General features: G+C 35.9%; 1 protein-coding gene across 4 annotated transcripts in view; it reads right to left on the bottom strand.

Annotated features, from left to right (window-relative positions):
• APP1 (aminopeptidase P1) overlaps positions 1-9,800 on the bottom strand; it is a 46,166-nt gene extending 36,366 nt beyond the window's left edge. The window contains exons 1-5 of one of the 4 annotated variants that reach the window (XM_088942522.1): positions 9,695-9,799; positions 9,115-9,169; positions 8,861-9,015; positions 8,477-8,540; positions 1,225-1,364 (exon numbers count right to left, since the gene is read on the bottom strand). In XM_088942522.1, coding sequence (XP_088798648.1) covers positions 1,225-1,364; positions 8,477-8,540; positions 8,861-8,953 — 297 coding nt within the window. In that variant the 5' untranslated portion in view covers positions 8,954-9,015; positions 9,115-9,169; positions 9,695-9,799. Of the gene's footprint in view, positions 1-1,224; positions 1,365-8,476; positions 8,541-8,860; positions 9,016-9,114; positions 9,219-9,273; positions 9,355-9,694 lie in introns of those variants that run through there. The other 3 variants (XM_088942523.1, XM_088942524.1, XM_088942521.1) reach the window with 3 other exon arrangements.
• Positions 9,801-19,900: the final 10,100 nt, after the last annotated feature.

Here is a 19,900-nt window from a genome sequence, read left to right as displayed (position 1 = left end):
GATTTTTACATAAGCAAAATCTATTTTCAAATAATAAATATGTTTTCATTTTTAAAATATAATTGTAAAATAAAACATATAAATCATTTAAGGTAGATAAAATAAATTATTTTTATAACTTTCAGTTTTTATTAAATTTTGGGAAAAATAAATCTTAAATTATTTATTTCAGTTTTTATAATTATAATTTTCAATATTTATTAATTTTGTTGGGAATTTTTATTTATTTAATATTTTCATATAAATAATAACTCTACCTTTTCAAATAATAAATATGATTTTATTTTTAACATATGATTTATATGTAAAATCAAACATATAAATCATTTAAGGTAGATAAAATAAGTAATTTTTAACATTCAGTTCTTATTAAATTTTGGAGGAAAATTAAATCTTAAATTAACTATTTCAGTTTTTATGATTATAATTTTCAATTTTATTAAAGTTCAAAAATAATCAAAAAGCAGTCAATACATAGTTTCATCAAACTAGGCACCAATATGCTTTTGTATCGGTGCGTATCGGTCTGTATCCACTAATACAATGTGATACGGCTTGATATGGAGGTGTATTGTGCCCACATGCACGACTCATGGGATATGTATCTAGTTGTGGTGTATCTCGTATCCATGGCCATGGATACAGATACAATACACCCCGTATTGGGAGTATTGTATCACTACTTTAAACCTGATTGGAATGCTTGTTCAGGGTTTTGTGTTCTAATTGTATTTAAATAATCAGTTGGAAGTGGGTAATTTACTCACAGCAATGTAACCTCCAGTTTAATTATATACTTGATACATTCTACCTTTGCTGATCAAAAAAGAGTACAACAGCTTCCAACAACAGAAGCCTCATAAGTAATAACGAGGAAAAAATATAACACAAAATTAATTTTACACTTAACATAATAAAATATATACTACATGTATCATATTGTAATCTAATCTGGTTCAAGCTAGGCATAAAGTATTGGACCTAGACCTGACCCACAAATTTCTGGGCCTAATGTGAGCTTGAGACTGGATCAAGACTGGACACAAAAACTAGGTCCAAGCCCAGAAATTTGTGGGCTAGGCTAGACAAAAATTATGTCAAGGCCCTTACAAATTGGAAATTTATTTTTAACTTATAAGCATTCCATGCATTCATCAAAAAACAAAAAACTTAAAAGAATCCCATTTGAAAATGTATGCAACTTTCAGTAAAATGACTACTCACATCAGCTATCCAAGTCTCCACAGATGGGTCTTCCCCAATGCGCATAAGCTTCCAACGGTCACTTAGCTGCTGCATTGCTTGCAAGAAGTATCGCCCATCGGTCCAAAGTCGTGCCTCGTTCATTGTTATAAGTGCCAAACCTGAATGAAAGGTTCAAATAAATAGAGGCTTCAAAAGCATATATGTAACCTGATAAGAATTCAGAATGAAGTAAATGCACATAGCAATGTTAAAGGAACCAACTTCACATCATCAAGGCAGCAAGAGAATGCATTGAGATGCTACTAATATCAGTTCAGCAAGAGAATGCACATAAGTAGAAAACTTATCTGCTGATTTCAGCCAAGCTTCTTGTGAAAGGAAGAGTAGAAAAGTTGGGGATTTCAGCAAGAGAGGAAATGGGAGAAAAGAGAAGAAGGTCGACTAGGATAGATTAACATAACCCTAGCCGCCAGCCCCTCATTCTATTTATAATTAACTTAAGTATGAGATATTACAAAGATGCCCTTAGTAGGGCGGCAACTCAAACTAAGTAATTACAGCTCTTTAAAAAATAAAAACTAATGGGCCCAAGGCCCAACAACATCTTAATTTAAAGGAAAATAAACTAAACACAAGTCGTCCACTCAACACTCCCCCTCAATTTGGGAGTAGATGTCATACATCCCCAACTTGCGTAGATCATGCTCCAGCTTATTCTTTGCAACGCCTTTTGTGAGGACATCAGCAAGCTGCAGATCCGAAGAAATGTATGGAAGACAAGCTTCTCCAGAAGTTACCATTTCTCTGATAAAATGTCTATCTACTTCAATGTGCTTAGTTCGGTCATGCTGGACTGGATTATGAGCAATATTAATTGTTGCCTGGTTATCGCAGTATAGCATCATAGGTTCTTCTGCTTAAACACCGATTTCTTCCAACAGAGAATGGATCCAGAGAAGTTCTGAAACTCCATGTGTCATGGACCTATATTCGGCTTCTGCACTTAATCTTGCCACAACTGTTTGTTTTTTACTCTTCCATGAGACTAGGTTACCCCCAACTAGGGTGCACACTCCTGAAGTTGATCTTCTGTCATCGAGGCATCCTACCCAGTCTGCATTTGTATAGGTCTCTAACTTGAGTTGTCCATGATCAGTAAACAATATGCCTCTGCTTAGATGTCCCTTCAGATAAGCAAGGATCCTGTCAACTGCCTTCCAGTGCTGGTCTCGTGGAGCATGCATGTATTGGCTCACTACACTTACTGCATAGGAGATGTCCGATCTTGTCATGCACAAGTATAGTAGCCGACCCACAAGTCTTTGGTACTTCCCAAGGTCCTTTACTGGTTCACCTTCTGATGCACTGATTCTCTGGTTCTGATCAATGGGGGTGCTAGCTGCCTTTGTTCCAAGTTTCCATGTTTCTTGGAGAAGGTCCAAGACATACTTCCTTTGATAGATAAAAATTCCATGTTTCGATCTTGCAACTTCAATGCCTAAGAAGTATCTCAGTTCTCCAAGGTCCTTAATCTCAAATTCCTTATGCAGGTTCCTCTTCAGACTATCAATCTCACTCAGATCATTCCCAGTGACAACAATATCATCCACATAAACAATTAGGATTGACACTAAGGATCCCCTGCGCTTCACAAACAAGGTGTGATCAGATTGAGTTTGAATGTAGCCAAAAACAATCAGGGCCTTTCTGAATCTGTCGAACCATGCTCTGGGGGATTGTTTCAAGCCATATAGTGACTTCTTCAGCTTGCATACCTTTCCCTCTTTAGCATTATCATAAAAACCAGCTAGAAGATCCATATACACCTCTTCTTGTAGATCCCCATTTAGGAAAGTATTCTTCACATCCAGTTGAAACAAGGGCCAAGAGTATGAGGCAGCAAGAGAAAGGAGTATCCGAACAGAGGTCATCTTTGTGACTGGTGCAAAGGTCTCTAGATAATCAATGCCATAAGTTTGTCCGTATCCTTTTGCAACAAGTCTTGCCTTGTACCTTTCTATGCTTCCATCTGCCTTATACTTTACTGTGTAAACCCATCTGCATCCAACTGCCTCCTTGCCTTCTGGTAGGTCCACAATCTCCCATGTCCGATTCTTAATCAAAGCTTCCATCTCTTTTTGCATAGCTGCCTTCCACTCAGGTTTGGAGAGAACCTCACTAACACCCTTGGGTATAGACACAGAATCAAGAGAAGAGAGAAAAGCACGGTAGGAAGGAGAAAGTCTACTGTAGAATAAGTATTGTGATATACAATGAGCAGTGCACTTCCTCTTCCCTTTTCTAAGAGCAATAGGGAGATCAAGGTTATCTGTAACAGTGTTAGTGGGACCAATGGGAACTTAAATAGTAGAGGGATCAAGAGGAATATCTGGATCTGTATCAGCCGAATCTGGAGTCTCCAAGGGATCGACAGGAAGTGGTGTGAGTTCTGCCGTAGTGGAATCAACCTCCTTATGAAGTCTCTGCCGTGAATAATACTGTGAGACGGAACGCAAAGGGGGTGACAAGGTAGGTGACATCGGATGGTTGTCAAGCACAGTAATAGACACAGAAACTGGAACTAGGAGAGGGATAGACTGCTGACTTATTTCCCCAAAACACTCCCCCTGAGAAGGATTCCTTGAGAAGAAGTATGTAGATTCAAAAAAGGTGATGTCCATAATAACAAACCGGTTCCCAGAAACTGGATCATAGCAGCAGTACCCTTTCTGACTCTCTGCATATCTAAGGAAGACACATTTCTTTGCCTTGAGATCAAGCTTCGAACGGTAATGACCAAGAATATGCGCAAAGCAGACACACCCAAACACCCTTATGGGAATATGAAACATCTCCCCCTGAGGAAAAAGAAGGCCGAATGGAGTGCTGAATCCAAGTATACGAGAAGGCATCCTGGTAATCAGATATACTGTCATGAGAACAGCATCACCCCAAAACCGAACCAGAACTGTTGTTGTGATCATCATGCTTCTTGCCGTCTCAACAATGTGTCTGTTCTTTCTCTCTGCAACACCATTCTACTGTGGACTGTAGGAGCAGCTACTCTGATAGACAACACCATACTCCAACAGATATGAGGCAAGATGTCTCTCAAAATATTCTCTAGCATTGTCAGATCTGAACATCTTGATTCTAGTTCCAAACTGTGTTAATACCATCTGATGGAATTGCCTCACCAAGGATGGTACCTCATCACGTGATTTCATCAAGTAAATCCAGGAATATCGAGAGAAATCATCCACAAACAGAAGAAAATAGCGATAGCCGCCCATAGAGGGAACATGATGAGGGCCCCACACATCCGAATGAATAACATCAAAAAGAGAAAAACATCTTTTATTACTCGATTTAAAAGAGTGTTTACAATGCTTTCCAAGCTCACAACCTTCACACTTTAACCTTGACAGACACACAGACTCAAACAGTTTTGGAAACAAAGAACTTAAAGAAGAAAAAGACAAATGACCCCGACGATTATGCCAAAGTATAATCCGATCCACAAGTTTTGACTCACTGTCCTTGCAAACATGATGACTTTGGTGAATTGGAAGAGTATTCAGGAGGTAGATTCCATTCACTTCACGACCACTCCCAATCGTCCTCTTTGAATCCAGATCCTGCAAAATACAATATCCAAGAGAAAAAATTACTGAACAGTTCAGATTCTTGGTCAAACTACTAACAGATAACAAGTTGGTGCTCAATCTAGGAATGTGGAGGACAGAGGGTAAACAAATGGAATCTTTAATCTTGAGAGATCCCTTCCCAGCAATAGGAACATGGAATCCATTAGCTGTGGAGACCCTATCTCTGCCAGAACTGAGCTAGTAAGAGGAGAAAATGGTGGAGCATGGGTCATGTGCTCTGAGGCTCTAGAGTCTATAATCCAAGGAGATCTCTCCTTACCTGAAGCAGAAACATAGTTTGCAGTGACATGTGGACTACCTGTGTGGGCAAGGGAGGTAGAGTGAGTTCCACTTGTGCTACCTGTACCTTGTTGTTCGATTGCGGCTGAATTGGAACTAGTTGTATCCCTCTGATTCAGAAGTAACCCAAACCTCTCAAGCTCGGCCCTTACTGCAGCAGCAGCAACAGACTCCAAGACAACTGTAGTAGGGGGGGGGGGGGGGGGGGGGGCCGGTGTGTCACCAGTAACTACCATATGTGCATTTCCTCTCTTATTCTTCAATCTGGTAGGCACAAGATGTGGGTGAAGCTTCCAGCAAGTATCTCTTGTATGCTTTGGTTTCTTACAGTAGTCACAGACTAAGTCCCTTTTGTCTTCCTTCTTGTTCTCATTGCCATTCTGTTTATGTTTCACAACACTTACCATAGCAGACTGATCAGACATGAGATTCTTCATCATTACATCCCTCCTACACTCCTCTCCTGAGACGAATGCATATGATTGGGAGAGAGTGATACTGTCCCTGGAAAGAAGATGTTGTTGTGCAATGTCATACTCAGGGTTGAGGCCAGCAAGGAATTCGAACACCCTATACTTCTCTAAGTGTTTTTGATAGGTAGCTGCATCATTGGTGGTTTCCCAAGCAAAGGTCTTTAAATGGTCAATCTCCTGCCATAGGGTCTTAAGGACTGAAAAATAAGCTGCAACAGATCTATCTCCCTACCTAGTAGCAATAATCTGATTTCTCAGTTGATAAGCCCTAGCAACATTCTCCTTCTGTGAATAGGTCTCTACAACCCCATCCCATATCTCCTTAGCAGTGTTTGCCCATAAAAAGTTTTTACTTGTATGTGGCAACATAGAATTACACAATCATGTCATTACCATATAAATTTTTTGCACCCATCGGGAGTTGCCTGTTTCGGGTTTTACCTCTTCACCAGTAATATACCCCAATTTTCCACGAGCCCCAATGGCCATCTTTGTAGATTGGGACCATTCTAAGTAATTTGTACCATCCAACCTAACTGTAGTAATGGTTCCGGCTCCGAAGGGGTCTCCAGCACCTCCTCCCACTGGTCCCATTTCAATCCCGGGCTTATATTCAACTCTGTGTCCCTCCATGTGTCTCAAAGAGGTCCAGAAAACAGCTAAAAAATGCAACAAGAATAAACAGAATACCTTCTGAAACCAATGACACTCCTTTGGTGTCCTGGACTTTCTCCCCACGAAAGATTCCTTTTCAGTGGAATGGGGAGAAGAGAGAGAAGAAGCAACCGCCCTCTCTAGGGGCCTCCAAACCACATGGAACTTGAATTGCCCCTTACAAAAAACCCAGAGGAACCCTAGAAAAATAGGGCGCCACTACCTAGGTCAAAATTGAAGAGTCCAACAAAATCAGGACTCTTCCCCTTTCTCCAGTTTTTCCTGATTCTGATGAGAAACCCTAGACCAGCTACAAGGCATACAGATCCATCAAGAAAATCCAAAAACTGGGCTTACCTGAAAGCTTCGATCAACCTCTTAAAACTCCATGCGGTCGGCCGATCTAGGGCTGCAGGAATAAATCTCTTCAAGAACCTTCAACCTGCTCTGATACCAAGTAGAAAACCTTATGTGCTGATTTCAGCCAAGCTTCTTGTGAAAGGAAGAGTAGAAAAGTTGGGGATTTCGGCAAGAGAGGAAAGGGGAGAAAAGAGAAGAATGTCGACTAGGATAGATTAACATAACCCTAGCCGCCAGCCCCTCATTCTATTTATAATTAACTTAAGTATGAGATATTACAAGGATGCCCTTAGTAGGGCGGCAACTCAAACTAAGTAATTACAGCTCTTTAAAAAATAAAAACTAATGGGCCCAAGGCCCAACAACATCTTAATTTAAAGGAAAATAAACTAAACACAAGTCGGCCCACTCAACACTACAATTAAAAAGAAAACAGAGAACACTTCTGGAAGAAACCAATGTCGTCATGATTGGATGAACATGTCTTTTCTCAATGTGGCACACTCTTCTCCTGAAACATATATAACACATACAAGAGGAGAATGCAAGAGAAATGAAAACAAGTCATAGGGAAAAAAAGGGGCATCCTTAGAATCCCACCCAATAGAATCAAGACCTCGTTTATTGAGAATCATTAATGACCAGATACTATTAGATTAATGAGGGAATCCACACAAACATTCGCTGATGAAAGATTTCCCTTTCAAGTTTCAAGTACCCAACAAACCTGCCTCCCTAGGTCTAATAACATATCTTCATTTAAGAAGACGGTTTTTTTGTGGGCTTCTGTATCTGAAAATGCTTCAATGTTTCCACCACACTAATTAACTCCTTCAGAGGTTCATAGATAATAAACAAAGAGATTATGTCAGATGTCTTTCATCAACAGAACTCTCTCTCCAAAGGATATGTCATTTCCATTACAAGACGCCAGCCACTTACCAAGTCTTTCTACCATAAGATCCAAAAACTGTCAGGTTTGCTGAGATCCTTCAACCTTAAGTTACAGGGATACTTTTTCTCAAATTCATATTGAACCAAAAACCAATTTCAAATATATCGAATACTTTTCAAATGAAGAATACCTCTCTATTTGTTTCAAGGAAGAGAATGTTGACATACCTTTTTTTTTTTTACTGCTCACTTGGAATTTTAGAAAGCTTTCTGGGTTTCTTTTTTTTTTCAACCCAACAAAAAAGGAGAAAGTGGGGAAAAAAACTATGATTCCAGAAGTTCAGGAGCCAGCCAGGATTATGACTTCACCTCAACTCCTATTTCCTCATTCAGAATGCTCTCTGATCTCTTCTCTTTTTGCTAATTAAAATTTGAGATACAGAATAAAACGAATAAACTCTCATTGTAGCATCAATCATTTCACTCCAAAAAGCTAAGAAACAACCCAGATTCTGTTCCATAAGATTATCAAGATGGATAGAATGACCATTCTGTTGATCGTAAGAAAAATGTAAAACTTCAACAAGTATTCCTTCTGTAACAAAACATTCTTGAAGCCTCTGGACATGCAAGTCCATATGGACCTTAGCTAATAGTGGCTTCTGAAAACGATGCTTATAAAGCATCATGGGATTTACTTACTGATCAGTAAATTACAATTATCAAACCACGGTACATGAAGGGCTTGGAATACGAATTGTTTTACCAGCTAAGTATTTATAAATGCAGAAACTATTAAATAGAGAAGGAAAAGAATATCGGTTTTGAAAGACGGAATAGTTTATCATTACCACCCATTGTTTTGAATAAGTCATTAGTATTTTCGTATTTCATATCGAGCAAAAGTCACTAAAACGAAAAGATAGAGTTAGATAAACTCACCAGCGCTGCCACTGAATCCAGAAACAAATTGGCGCCTTTTGTCCCGCTCAGACACATATTCGCTCTGCCACACAAATATCCATCAACAAAAGCATACATTGTTAAAAGTACTAAACAAACTAAAGCACATAAAAAAGAAACCCTAAGTGAATTAATTGAAATTAATGAACACAAGTATCGGATGACCTTTGTGATGGTCAAGGAACAGAGTTTATTAAGAAAACGAGTTCCAACGCAGTTGCAATTGGATTTCCAAAAATACGAAAGATTAGTACAGATATATTCATCAGATTAGACATTTTGGTTTTGATTATTGAAGTCAAAAAACACAAAGACACTTGCACACCACCATAACATACACGCACGGAAGAGAGTAGGGATGACCTGATGGTAGTCTTCAGAAGGAACAATTAAGGCATCGAGTGGAGGAGAATGAAAAGCCATTAGAGGCCTCAAAGCGTCGAGAGGGTCTTCCATTGTCTCTTTCTCTCTCTGAATGTGTATGTTTTCCGACGAATTTCCGATGATGGAGGAAAAACCTGTAACCAGAATGATGGGAGCTTTATAAGACCATCACTGAAATCGGATTGAGTACTCACAAAATCGTTCTCACACCGTAATCGGATTTCAGTACTCACAAAATCGTTCTCACATCCTGCTCACAGCCACTTGCAACTGATTGGGAATATCTCTCTATCAATAAAAACATATACACGGTGTGAGCACCGTTTTGTGAGTATTGAATCCGGTCTTTTTATCATTATCAATCTAAAAGAAAGTAAATTACAGATTACTACCTGTGCAAGTGTACAGCTGTGCTAGCTAGTGGCAATTATCCCTAAATTTTCATTTATAAGTTGAATGATGGAAGAAACTTCTATAAAACATCGCACTTCAGAAACTTTTATAAAATATAAATTTTAGCAAAAAAAAAAAAAAAACTCCTATAAAAATATAAAAAATACAATAAATACACCATAAAATTAATATCAACTAAAATCGGTAACAAATGAAAATAAAAATCATTGAAAAAAGTGTAACTTGAAGATTTACAAAAGCTTAAACAATCACATTACAATCTTTTCAAAATTCACCGACGCATTTATCAGAATCAGGGTACTTTATTGCAAATTAAAATTTAAGAGGTGATTAACACTACTCCAGATCCAGAGGATAATTATATGTAATTTACCCAAAATAACGCCCAATAAGCTTTACCTTTACTTTTTTATATTTTTGACACGTATCATAATCAAGTTCGAATCCGCGCTTTACCACGTCCACAGGCTCCGATAGGGATTGCGGAATTCAGAATTGAAGTCCGACATGCACAGGCATCATTATTTGCGTAAAATATAAGCGGTGGGTCCCATCTTGATCAATCCTCAAAATTAACAGTATGATGATATCAACCAGCACGATCAATTATCTTAAAAGAGATATCGGCCCGATCTCTCTGTATTCCATGAATATTCACTGATATTAAAATTAGATACTTTTTGTCGGCACGTATCGTTGCAACTTCAGTTGAATTCGAATAAATATTCTCGGCAACGTGGAATCAATGATTTGTTTAAAAAATTAGGTTAACCTTTGGGATATAATATCAATAAAAATAATATATTTAAAAATTTTTTTAAAATAGGTTAACTTTTAAAAAATAATATTAATAAAAAACAAAAACAGTGTTCATCTTTTTCTTTTTGCCATTTGTTCACAAAGCCACCATCTGCCACCGTTGCCAGAGGTGGGTGGAGGCGGCGGTGGTTGGTTGTGGCAGGCGGTAGCTCTAATGAATAAATGGCAAAACAAAAAAAATGAACAGTGTTTTTGCCCTTCAAAAATCAACACAAGTAATTAATTATATCGTACTTTTAACGTTTTTTTTAAGGCTAATGGCAAATTTATTGTAATCATCAACAAATTAATGTGCCATTTGGCAATTTTTTTTTAAATATCTTTTGAAAAATCTGGCCGTCAATGTAGTGGAGATTTAAATAAAGATCTTGGTAGTCCACAGAGCGTTTGATTGGAGGCATGTTTTTCTGTGTATCCTTCTTTGTAAAAACAATATAATAACAATTGAAAAGCTCCATTTGAATAGCCCAAAACAGGCTTCCGTATCTTTTTATGGCAGTCTTTCGATGGCTATATCTTCCTTTAACCAAACGGGAAAAGACGAAAATATAGACTGTCGGGCTTCTAAACAGCCAACCGCCCATACAGAAAGACGTGCTGAATGTAACCTAAATTACTTCCATAAATGATGACCTTGTAAGCATTATAGGCCATCTAATAGCAAAGAGGTAGGAAAGCTCATAGGCCACCATTTCATTATAGGAACCAATTTTGAATTGACATGGACTTGTTCATGAACTAACCATATCCAATATGTTACGGGGTAGAGTTTGGTTATAAATTCTTGGAACCAACCCCACCTACATCAATTCCATGGTTTAGGGGATTTTCTTACTTGAATTGGTCTTTGATGGTCTTGGTGGAATCGATCTCGGAACTGAAATAAATCTAAAAAATACTATGAGGATATGAAGATATGACCCAATCACTCATGATTAAAAAGACCATGGTCTCACTTGGCCATTAAGTCACTTGCTAATAATTTTCTTCAATTTAATATTTTAATGTGTGTGAGCTCCTTGAATCTCATGGCTAGAGCAAAGAAGAATTTCCACCCATTTTTCAAGAAAAAAAGGGGTCATTGTTCCAACTTTAAAATTTTGATTTATCTTCCACATGGTGATTTCACTCTCAATCGAAAAAGATACTTAACCAAATGATTCTAAATTCAAAATGATTGGAAGAGGAAATGTGTTAGGCATCACTTTCTCCAAACTATAAGAAATAGCCCAATATGGAAGTTATTTAGGCTCAATTTACAGTGAAAAAAAAAACAATGAAAATGATTATTAAGAATTCCTGAAATCTGGTGAAAACATTCACAAGTTCTTCCAAAATTGAGTTGAAATAATGTTATTGGGTCTTAGATACTAATTTCCCTAAGACCCTTGCCTCTCTAACTTTTTTTCTCTAGTTTGGAAGAAGTTAAAAATGCAAGTTCTTCATGATTGCAAGAATTCAACAACCTAAAACTACACTAAAACAGGAATATGAACTTAAGTTAAGCAGCACAATGAGAGGCTTGGCTCCTATGTTGGCTTTGGTAAGAGTTTTCTAGCAATTAAAACAAATGGGAATGAAGCTTGGATGAACTATTAAGTTGGGGAGTGTTTTTGGACCTATATTGAATTAAACAATGGGTAACAACCTAAAAGCATCCTAAAGTCAACTAAAAGATGTTATATTTCACGTATAAGTAGTAGTGTAACTCTCAAACAGGATTTTGGTAATTTGTTGGGCATCCCCACCCTTCTACAATGCAATGCTCTTAGACCTTGAAAGCATCATGCAAGAAAGCCTAAAAAAATGCACGAACTTCTACCTTTAGGGTTGTTAATGGGTCAGGTCCAATTCGACGAACCCAAACCGATTGGGCTAGTTATGATTCTATGATCTAATACCGATTGATCAATTTAAATTCTTTATATATTTTCTCAATTATCATTAATTTGGAACTCGCTCTACCCAGTCTCGAACCGGTTAATAAGGTGGAGAGGTGCATAAGCCATTATAATCAATAAAACAGGGGAGGACGTAGCCCGCCTTGCCCCAAACCTAAGATACAACGTATCTCTCCCCGAACTGATCAAACCCACCAAAAAATAACAATTAACCATACATGGGCATCGACAATCCAATACAATCATCAATAGCTAGAGCTTTTGCATGAAAAGGGATTTGATTAGCGGATATATATAGGTGAAGCTCTGAGCATTGTTGATATTAGCATTACCTAGTGCATCTGCAACTCTGTTTGCCTCCTGTATATGTGGTGGAAAGAAGTTCTCATTTGTGAGGCAATCTGCACAACTTCCTAACATTCATAGTATATTCCAAGGTGGAGATTTTCCTTTATCAAGGATATAAATAATAACCTGATTATGGCAATCCACCATGATGATAATAATTCCTTTACTATCACGAATAATCCCTCCTCCCCCTTGTAGACATGGATTTCCTCTATAAGCCCCATCGGTGTTAAGCTTCAAACAATCTTGAGAAGCGGGAAGCCATTTCATCCATTTTATCTTTTTGTGAGCAATTATTTTTATAGGAAAATTCCAAGTACCATCAGCACTTAGTGCATCTATTAGTATAAAATCATGAATATTGGTATTGGATATCTCATTACCTAATAAGCCATCATTAGTCCAGTTATGAAACCTGATGCAGCACAATCTAGGCATTCTTAGCTGGCTGAAAGTTGGCTCCTAACTGTGATGGACGGCACTTGAGAGGAAAAAGAAGGTGAAGGGTTTCTAGGGAGTTCTCTCAGAGGGAATACTTCGATGGCTAAGTTAGAACTCTGGGGAAATCTCAAAGAAAACACAGAGAGTTAAGAGTGTTGAAAGTGCTAGCTTCAATACCTTTGCTTCGTGAGGGTTGGGGTCTTTTTATACCAGAGCTCGGTCACATCAAACATAACCACCACTGCCCTAGCCGTTACCGCCAGGGCAGGGGCGGCAAGTGTAGGCTGCTGCTACATGTTGCTACTGCAAGGTACGGATTCGATAGGCATGCCATGCTTTTCAGAGACGACAGGTAGAACGCCGCCTGGCAAGGGATCCGAGCACTACCACCGGATCCCGGTAGGTACGGACGTCAAGCAGGTATAGATGTCAGGCAGATCTCCCTATAGTCTGCCGAGCTACCATATCCCAAACCACTTGGGGCAGATTTGCCTTGCATCGAGATGCCGAGGTGCCCGCACTGGAGGCGAGCCTTAAGCAAGTTCAAACAGAAGTCTCAATGATGTTGCCCCGAGGTGTTTCTCCCTTGGGACACTTAGCCAAAAGTTGGGGTGTTTCCTTCTAAGGAAGGGAGAGCTCGGGGTGCTCCACCCTCAGGTTCGGGGCGAGTTAGGCCTTGCCTCTCGACGAGCTATCACACCCGCCGAGTTGTTTGGTCAGGCCTCGGCGAGCTTGCTGCGCCGAGTAGTGGCCAGGCTGTCATGCTGAATTGTCACTTATGTCATGTTATGTCCATGCATCCCCGTGCTACAAGATCGGGTCAAATCACTCTACATCAAAACCAAAAAGAGATTTCACCCCTTCCCACTAACCATTTACTATGAGAAATAGTCACATCCTTAACTTGTAAAGAGATTTCACCTCCCAGTCCTACTTCACAACTTTTCCGATGTAAATTGTTCCCAAATTCTGATTGACCCCAAAAGAATTTAGCGAACTTGTGCACAATAAGAATAACAACTTTTGGTGCCGCCACTGAGGTTAAGATATAGATAGGCATACTTTGGAGGAGATGTTCTAGAAGAATTAACGTTCCACCAGATGAAAGAATGATAAGAATCTTTCCTTTCCATCCTTATATCTTTTTTCTAGATTTTCGTGATTAAGGAATCGAAGTCCTTGATTTTTAGAGTTTTCTCGCCTGTTGGAGCTCCAAGATAAGTAAACAGGAACTCTTTCTTACAGAATCCTGTAACTCTTTTAATCATCTCAACTCTGTCTAAGGCCTTGTTAGAAACCTGAAGCAAGATTTTTATTTATTTATTTTATGTCTCGACACTTTTTCATAAGCCTTCAGAAATTCCATTACAAAGAGATATGGTACCACCTGGAATTCATGACCATTTGAGAAAAAAGTTGAAAGGCCTCTACTTAAAACTTCTTTAGCACTGATGAAAAGGCTCAGTGAAAGTGGGTCTCCTTGTCTTAAACTTCTGGTTGATTTAAAATACCGCTTTAATAACACTCATAGCTTTAATAACTCTACACAGGTTTCATTGAAACCAAATTTATGAAGCACTTTAAACAGAAAATTCCATGAAAATGGCATTTCCACCCCTTGTTTTCATGTTAATTTCTATTGCCATTTCTCGAACAATTGAAATATTGTCTCTAATGAATTTGCCCTCAACAAAAGCACCTTCTTCCGGGGAAGGTAGAATGGGTTTAAATCTCTCATTTACAATTTCTGCATAAATTTTGTAGCAGAAATTGCAGAGACTTATAGGCCTAAAATTAGAGAAAAGTTTCGGATTGTCCACCTTTGGAATAAGGAAAATGAAAGTTGAGGTGAAGTACCTCGGAAGAGATTTCATCATGAAATTTTCTCTAATGGCAGAGCAAACATCTTATCCAATAACTTCCCAACAATGCTTGAAGAAAGTTTAATCAAAGCCATTAGTACCCGAAGCTGGATCACTATTCATTTTAAAAACCATAGCCTTGATTTCATTGAAATTTGGGACTTCTAAAATAGCTTGGTTGTCATCATTTGTGATCAACTGCGGGATGCTCTGTAAAAGAAGATCATGCTCCCAAGTTTCCTCTTCCGTTAGCAAACTCCTGAAGAAGAATTCTGCATGCAATTTTATTTGACTCATATCATCAGTATCGACACCATTTATCTGCATTTTGTTTTTCTAATGAGAGTGTGATTTCAAGCTACCTTAATGGAGGAGTGGAAAATCGGGAATTTTTGTTTCCCTCTTTAAGCCATTTTCTCTAGACTATTGGTGAAGGAAAATTTCTTCTTGTATAAGAGTCTAATTGAGCATACTGGAAGCATTCATCAGGGCTTGCTAGTTAGAAAAATTATCATCAATTGCTACAACATTTTCAAATTCAAGGACCACCTTTTCTGCCCTTTCAATATTCAGGAAAATCTCACCAAAAACAGTTTTGTTCCATTCTTTTAATTTTTGTTTCAAAGGTTTGAGCTTACTCAAGAGAACAAACAGTGCATTGCCCTCGATATGGTTCACCCACACCTCTTTAACTTGGTTCATGAAATCAAGTGGGTCAGCCACATGTGTTGGAACCGGAATGGTTTGGGCCCATCCAAGCAGTCATCATCAATAGTAAATGGTAAAGGGGCGTAATCAGAAGCTGATCTATTTAGGTGGTCCACCAAAGTGTTTGACAGTTTTTCTAACCAAAGGTTGTTAACCAATATTCGGTCCAGTCTAGCCCAAGTTCCATTGGACCACGTATAAGTAGAGCCATGAAAACCCAGGTCAACTAACCTTGTGGTGTCAACCAAATTATTAAAATCATTCATAGCCAAATTATGTGAACTATGAATGCTTCCTTGTCTGTTTATCCTTTCATTTTGATTGGAGACTACATTAAATGATAAAAGTCACCTCCAATCACCCCACGAAGGTTACAGGAATCAGCAAAATCCAATAAATAATCCCATAAATTCCTCATTTGAATGTAAATACTGCTAGGGTTCCCTCCATATGATGTGGGACCCACTAATAAAGGTAGAAAAAAGAAAAAAAAAAAGAAAAGACAAAAAGAAATGAACAAAAAGTCATGAGACTTTGTTTTGTATTGGCTTGCAGGCAAGTTAATATGTCCTTGGCTAACCAAGGAATTGGAGAGAGCTCCCTTCTATTCTCTATTCTCTCAATTCTAATAGCTCTCTAGAAAATATCAGATAATAGAAAAGGGGTTTAGGGAATAAGAAAATGAAAAAGAAAGAGAAGAAGAAGAAGAGTTACAAGGGTTGAAATGAATAAGACAAATCTGTTTTTAGCATTTTCTCTTGCTTTCACTTTTGGTGAGAGATTTCATGTTTGTTATCCATCTTAATGATATTTTTTCGTTATTGATTTCCAAGAGTTTTTTTTATGTTCATCATCTAGTTGTAACTAGATAGAAAAACATTGTATCCCATTACTATCATTGATAGTAGATGATTTGAACTTCGGTCTCATGGTTTTTAACCCCACATTAAAGGTTTTCCACATCACCTAGGTATTATTCCCAACAATTACAACTATCATAAACAAATGTAATAAAGTAAGAAAAAGTGGATCTAGGGAAACTTACCTCAATGGTTATGCTTCGATTGATAGAGCTAACTAGCTAACTATCCTTAATTGCAATGGAGTTTTCCATAAAATCCAAATCTTTGACAGGCTAGACCCATTTGAAATGGCATTCTCCATTCCCAACCTAAACATGGTAGACTGAGGATTGACAACATCGATCATGGGCTCAAATAAAGCAACAAAGACTATGCAATTAGATCAGCTTCCTTAATCTACAAATGGATTTCTTGCTTCTTATTCCCTTTGCATTCCAAAAAATCCCTCTCATCATATCAAAACATAGGGGAACGATCAAGATCATCTTGCATAGGTTTAGGCACCTTTCTATTTCTTTTCAAACGAAATTGAACTTCAGTAGGTTCAATTGATTGGAGCTCCGGTTTATTCATAGACCCTGTTGACCTAGATGGGTTGGAGGTTCTCCTCTAACATCGTTAGCAAGGCAACTTGTAGCGTCTCCGGCACCACCAGCAACTCCGGATGGTCTACGCATTCAATAACTCTGGACACCTGAGAGTGTAATCCTTTTTGAAAATCTTTTAATGACTGAATTATCTCATCCAATTTTTCATTGAATGACTTAGCTGCATTGTCAACAGATTTTGGATGTAAATCCTGTATGTTTAGTTGACGTTTCACAACTAGAGATGGGGTTTCGAAGGTTTTTAAGTAGCGCCTCTTCCACCGCAAATTTCAGACCTTCAGAAAGCATATCACCATTACAAATAATATTAACCTGAGAAGGAGAGGTAGAGACTTCAACGAATTTATCTGGAATGAACCTGCCGAATTGACTGGTTTCCCCTATAGGAACCCATTCTTGCCTTAAGAACTTTGGATTTTTTGTTGGAATAGTAGCTCTTCTAGTTTGATCTCCAATAAATTATTGAAAATTTGTAGTAAAAATACGTAATTATTGAAAATAAATTTATAATGAAAATATAATATATATCTAATAAAAATACAATAATTAAAAATATACAATAAATACTGAAAAATTTTATTAAATTAGTCAATAAATAGTGCAATCTCAAATAATAGTTTACTCTCTAATTAATATTAATCAATATATTAAAAAATATATAATTACTAAAAATAAATTTATAAAAAAATATAATAAATTAAATTTCAAAAGTTAAATAATATTTGTTTAATCTCCAATAATTATTGTCAATTTTCTATTAAATAGCAAAAAAATAGATTTATAAATAATTATTGAAAATATATTTATAAAAAATAGAATAAATATTAATTTTAGTATATATAATCTATAAAATTATAATTAGTCTCAAATATTTTATATTATAAATTTAATTTTTAATAATGTTAATGTATTTTTTAAAATTTAAAATCAAGTTTTCAATATAATCTTTTAAGCCAAATGAGCAAATTGAAAATCAACCCAAACCAATACAACCCGATTTAGTTGGTTTTCATTAATGGTTAGTAGATTTCAGGTAACCAATTCCCCAACCTGACCATGTGAATTTGGTTGGCCAAATAGCTTACAACCGAAGTAAACCAGTTTGTGATCAACATTCCTAATTTCATCTAAATTAATATTTTAATCTCTAATAAATAAAAGTAGTTTAATCTCCAATAATTATTAAAATTTTATAGCAAAAATGCACAATAATTGAAAGTATATTAATAATAAAAATAAAATAATTACAAAAATTACAAAAATACTAAAAAAACTAAAAAAATATATTAAGTCAGTCAATAAGTATTGTAATATCAAATAATAGTTTAATCTCTAATAAGTATCAATGAATAAAGTACAACAAAAATACAATAGATACAATAAGTATTATTAAGCAAAAGCTAAATAATAGAAAGAGTCATTTACTAAAATACCCCTTATAGTTTCAGGGATTTACTAAAATCTATCCTATAGTTAAAATTTTACTAAAACACTACTTATAATTTGTAATGGATTTGATCAATCTTCCATTAGATGACAGTGGAAAATGATAATGTTAACCCTAATGCTGATTTAAATAAATTTAATCAAAAGAAAATAAAAATAAAAATACCAATTTTGCCCTTTATAAGACACGGACAACCACTCTATTGGCTATATTTGGTTAAATTTGTTTTCTGTACAAAAAAAAATGTTAAGGGTATTTTTGGAATAAAAAATCATGGGCCTAACGGCAAAACAAACACTCCTTAATGAAATGTTGATTAAGTAAATAAGTTGTAAAATATATGGGATGCTTTAATAAAATGAAGCTATAAGGTAGATTTAAGTAAATATGTAAAACTATAAGATGTGTTCCAGTAAATGACCATAATAGAATCACGTAAGAGTATACAATTGTTTTATATTTTCAACTTCTTAAATAATTAATAATTATTCATATTTTATATACTAATTTTAATAATTTTTTTATAATACAAAGATAACAATAATTAATTTCAGTTAGGTTTATTCATCAAACTTATGAAACCGACCAACCCGATCAACTCGACCCGAGTTGGTCGTTTTTCTAGTATTTTAGGTCGGCTTTGGTTTAAAAATTTTCCAATTCGACCAAGTTCGATCAATTTCACTTTGGCCATTTGTAAACCAACCAAAATTGAACGACCTAACTATGGATATATATTAATATTTTATATTTTAACTACAATTTTTAATATGGAAAAGTGGGAAATTTCCCATATTTCTTAGTCTAAATTGTTTTATATCATAAATCTAAATTTTAAATTTATTTTCTAATAATTACACTATAATTTTTAAAATTTAATTTAATTTTAATTTTAAATCTTTTGAACCAACTGACCAAACCAAAAAATTGACCTAAACTGATACAACTTGAGTGGGTTGGTTTTCACAAAAGGTCAATCAATTTCAATTGACCAGCTGCCCAACCTAACCAGGTCAATTTGGTTGGCCAAATAGCCTATGACCAAATCGAACCAACTCATGAACACTCATAATTTCAGTTAAATTAATTAGTCTCATCTCTGATAAATAACAATAGTTTAATCTCCAATAATTATTGAAAATTTATAGCAAAAATATATAATTATTGAAAATATATATTGACAATGAAAAATACAATAATTACAAAAATATAATAAGTAATAAAAATATATTAACTTAGTCAATAAATAGTATAATCTCAAATTATAGTTTAATCTCTAATAAATACTAATCAATAAGATATAACAAAAATACAATAAATACAATAAGTACAGTAAGTACAAAAAACATAATCATTGAAAATATATTTATCACAAAAATAATAAATAATTACTGAAATACAATAAATATTAATTTTACTATATACAATTATATAATAAATATAGATTAAGAGTTTAAAATTATTATGAATAAATATTAATTTTTTTAAAGTCATTTTCTCAAATTATCACTTTATATAACTGAAATTAGTTATTTACAATATTATTTAAAAATATTAAATTATTATTAATTTCAATATTATGTTATAATTACTTTTCTATTTTTCAGA

Source organism: Nelumbo lutea, chromosome 5 (assembly GCF_056320005.1).
Source record: "Nelumbo lutea isolate HS-2025 chromosome 5, American lotus-T2T, whole genome shotgun sequence".
Classification (NCBI taxonomy): Eukaryota; Viridiplantae; Streptophyta; class Magnoliopsida; order Proteales; family Nelumbonaceae; genus Nelumbo; species Nelumbo lutea.
The sequence above is the reverse complement of the archived record's forward strand: the minus strand, read 5'-3'. Positions and strand labels throughout refer to the sequence as shown.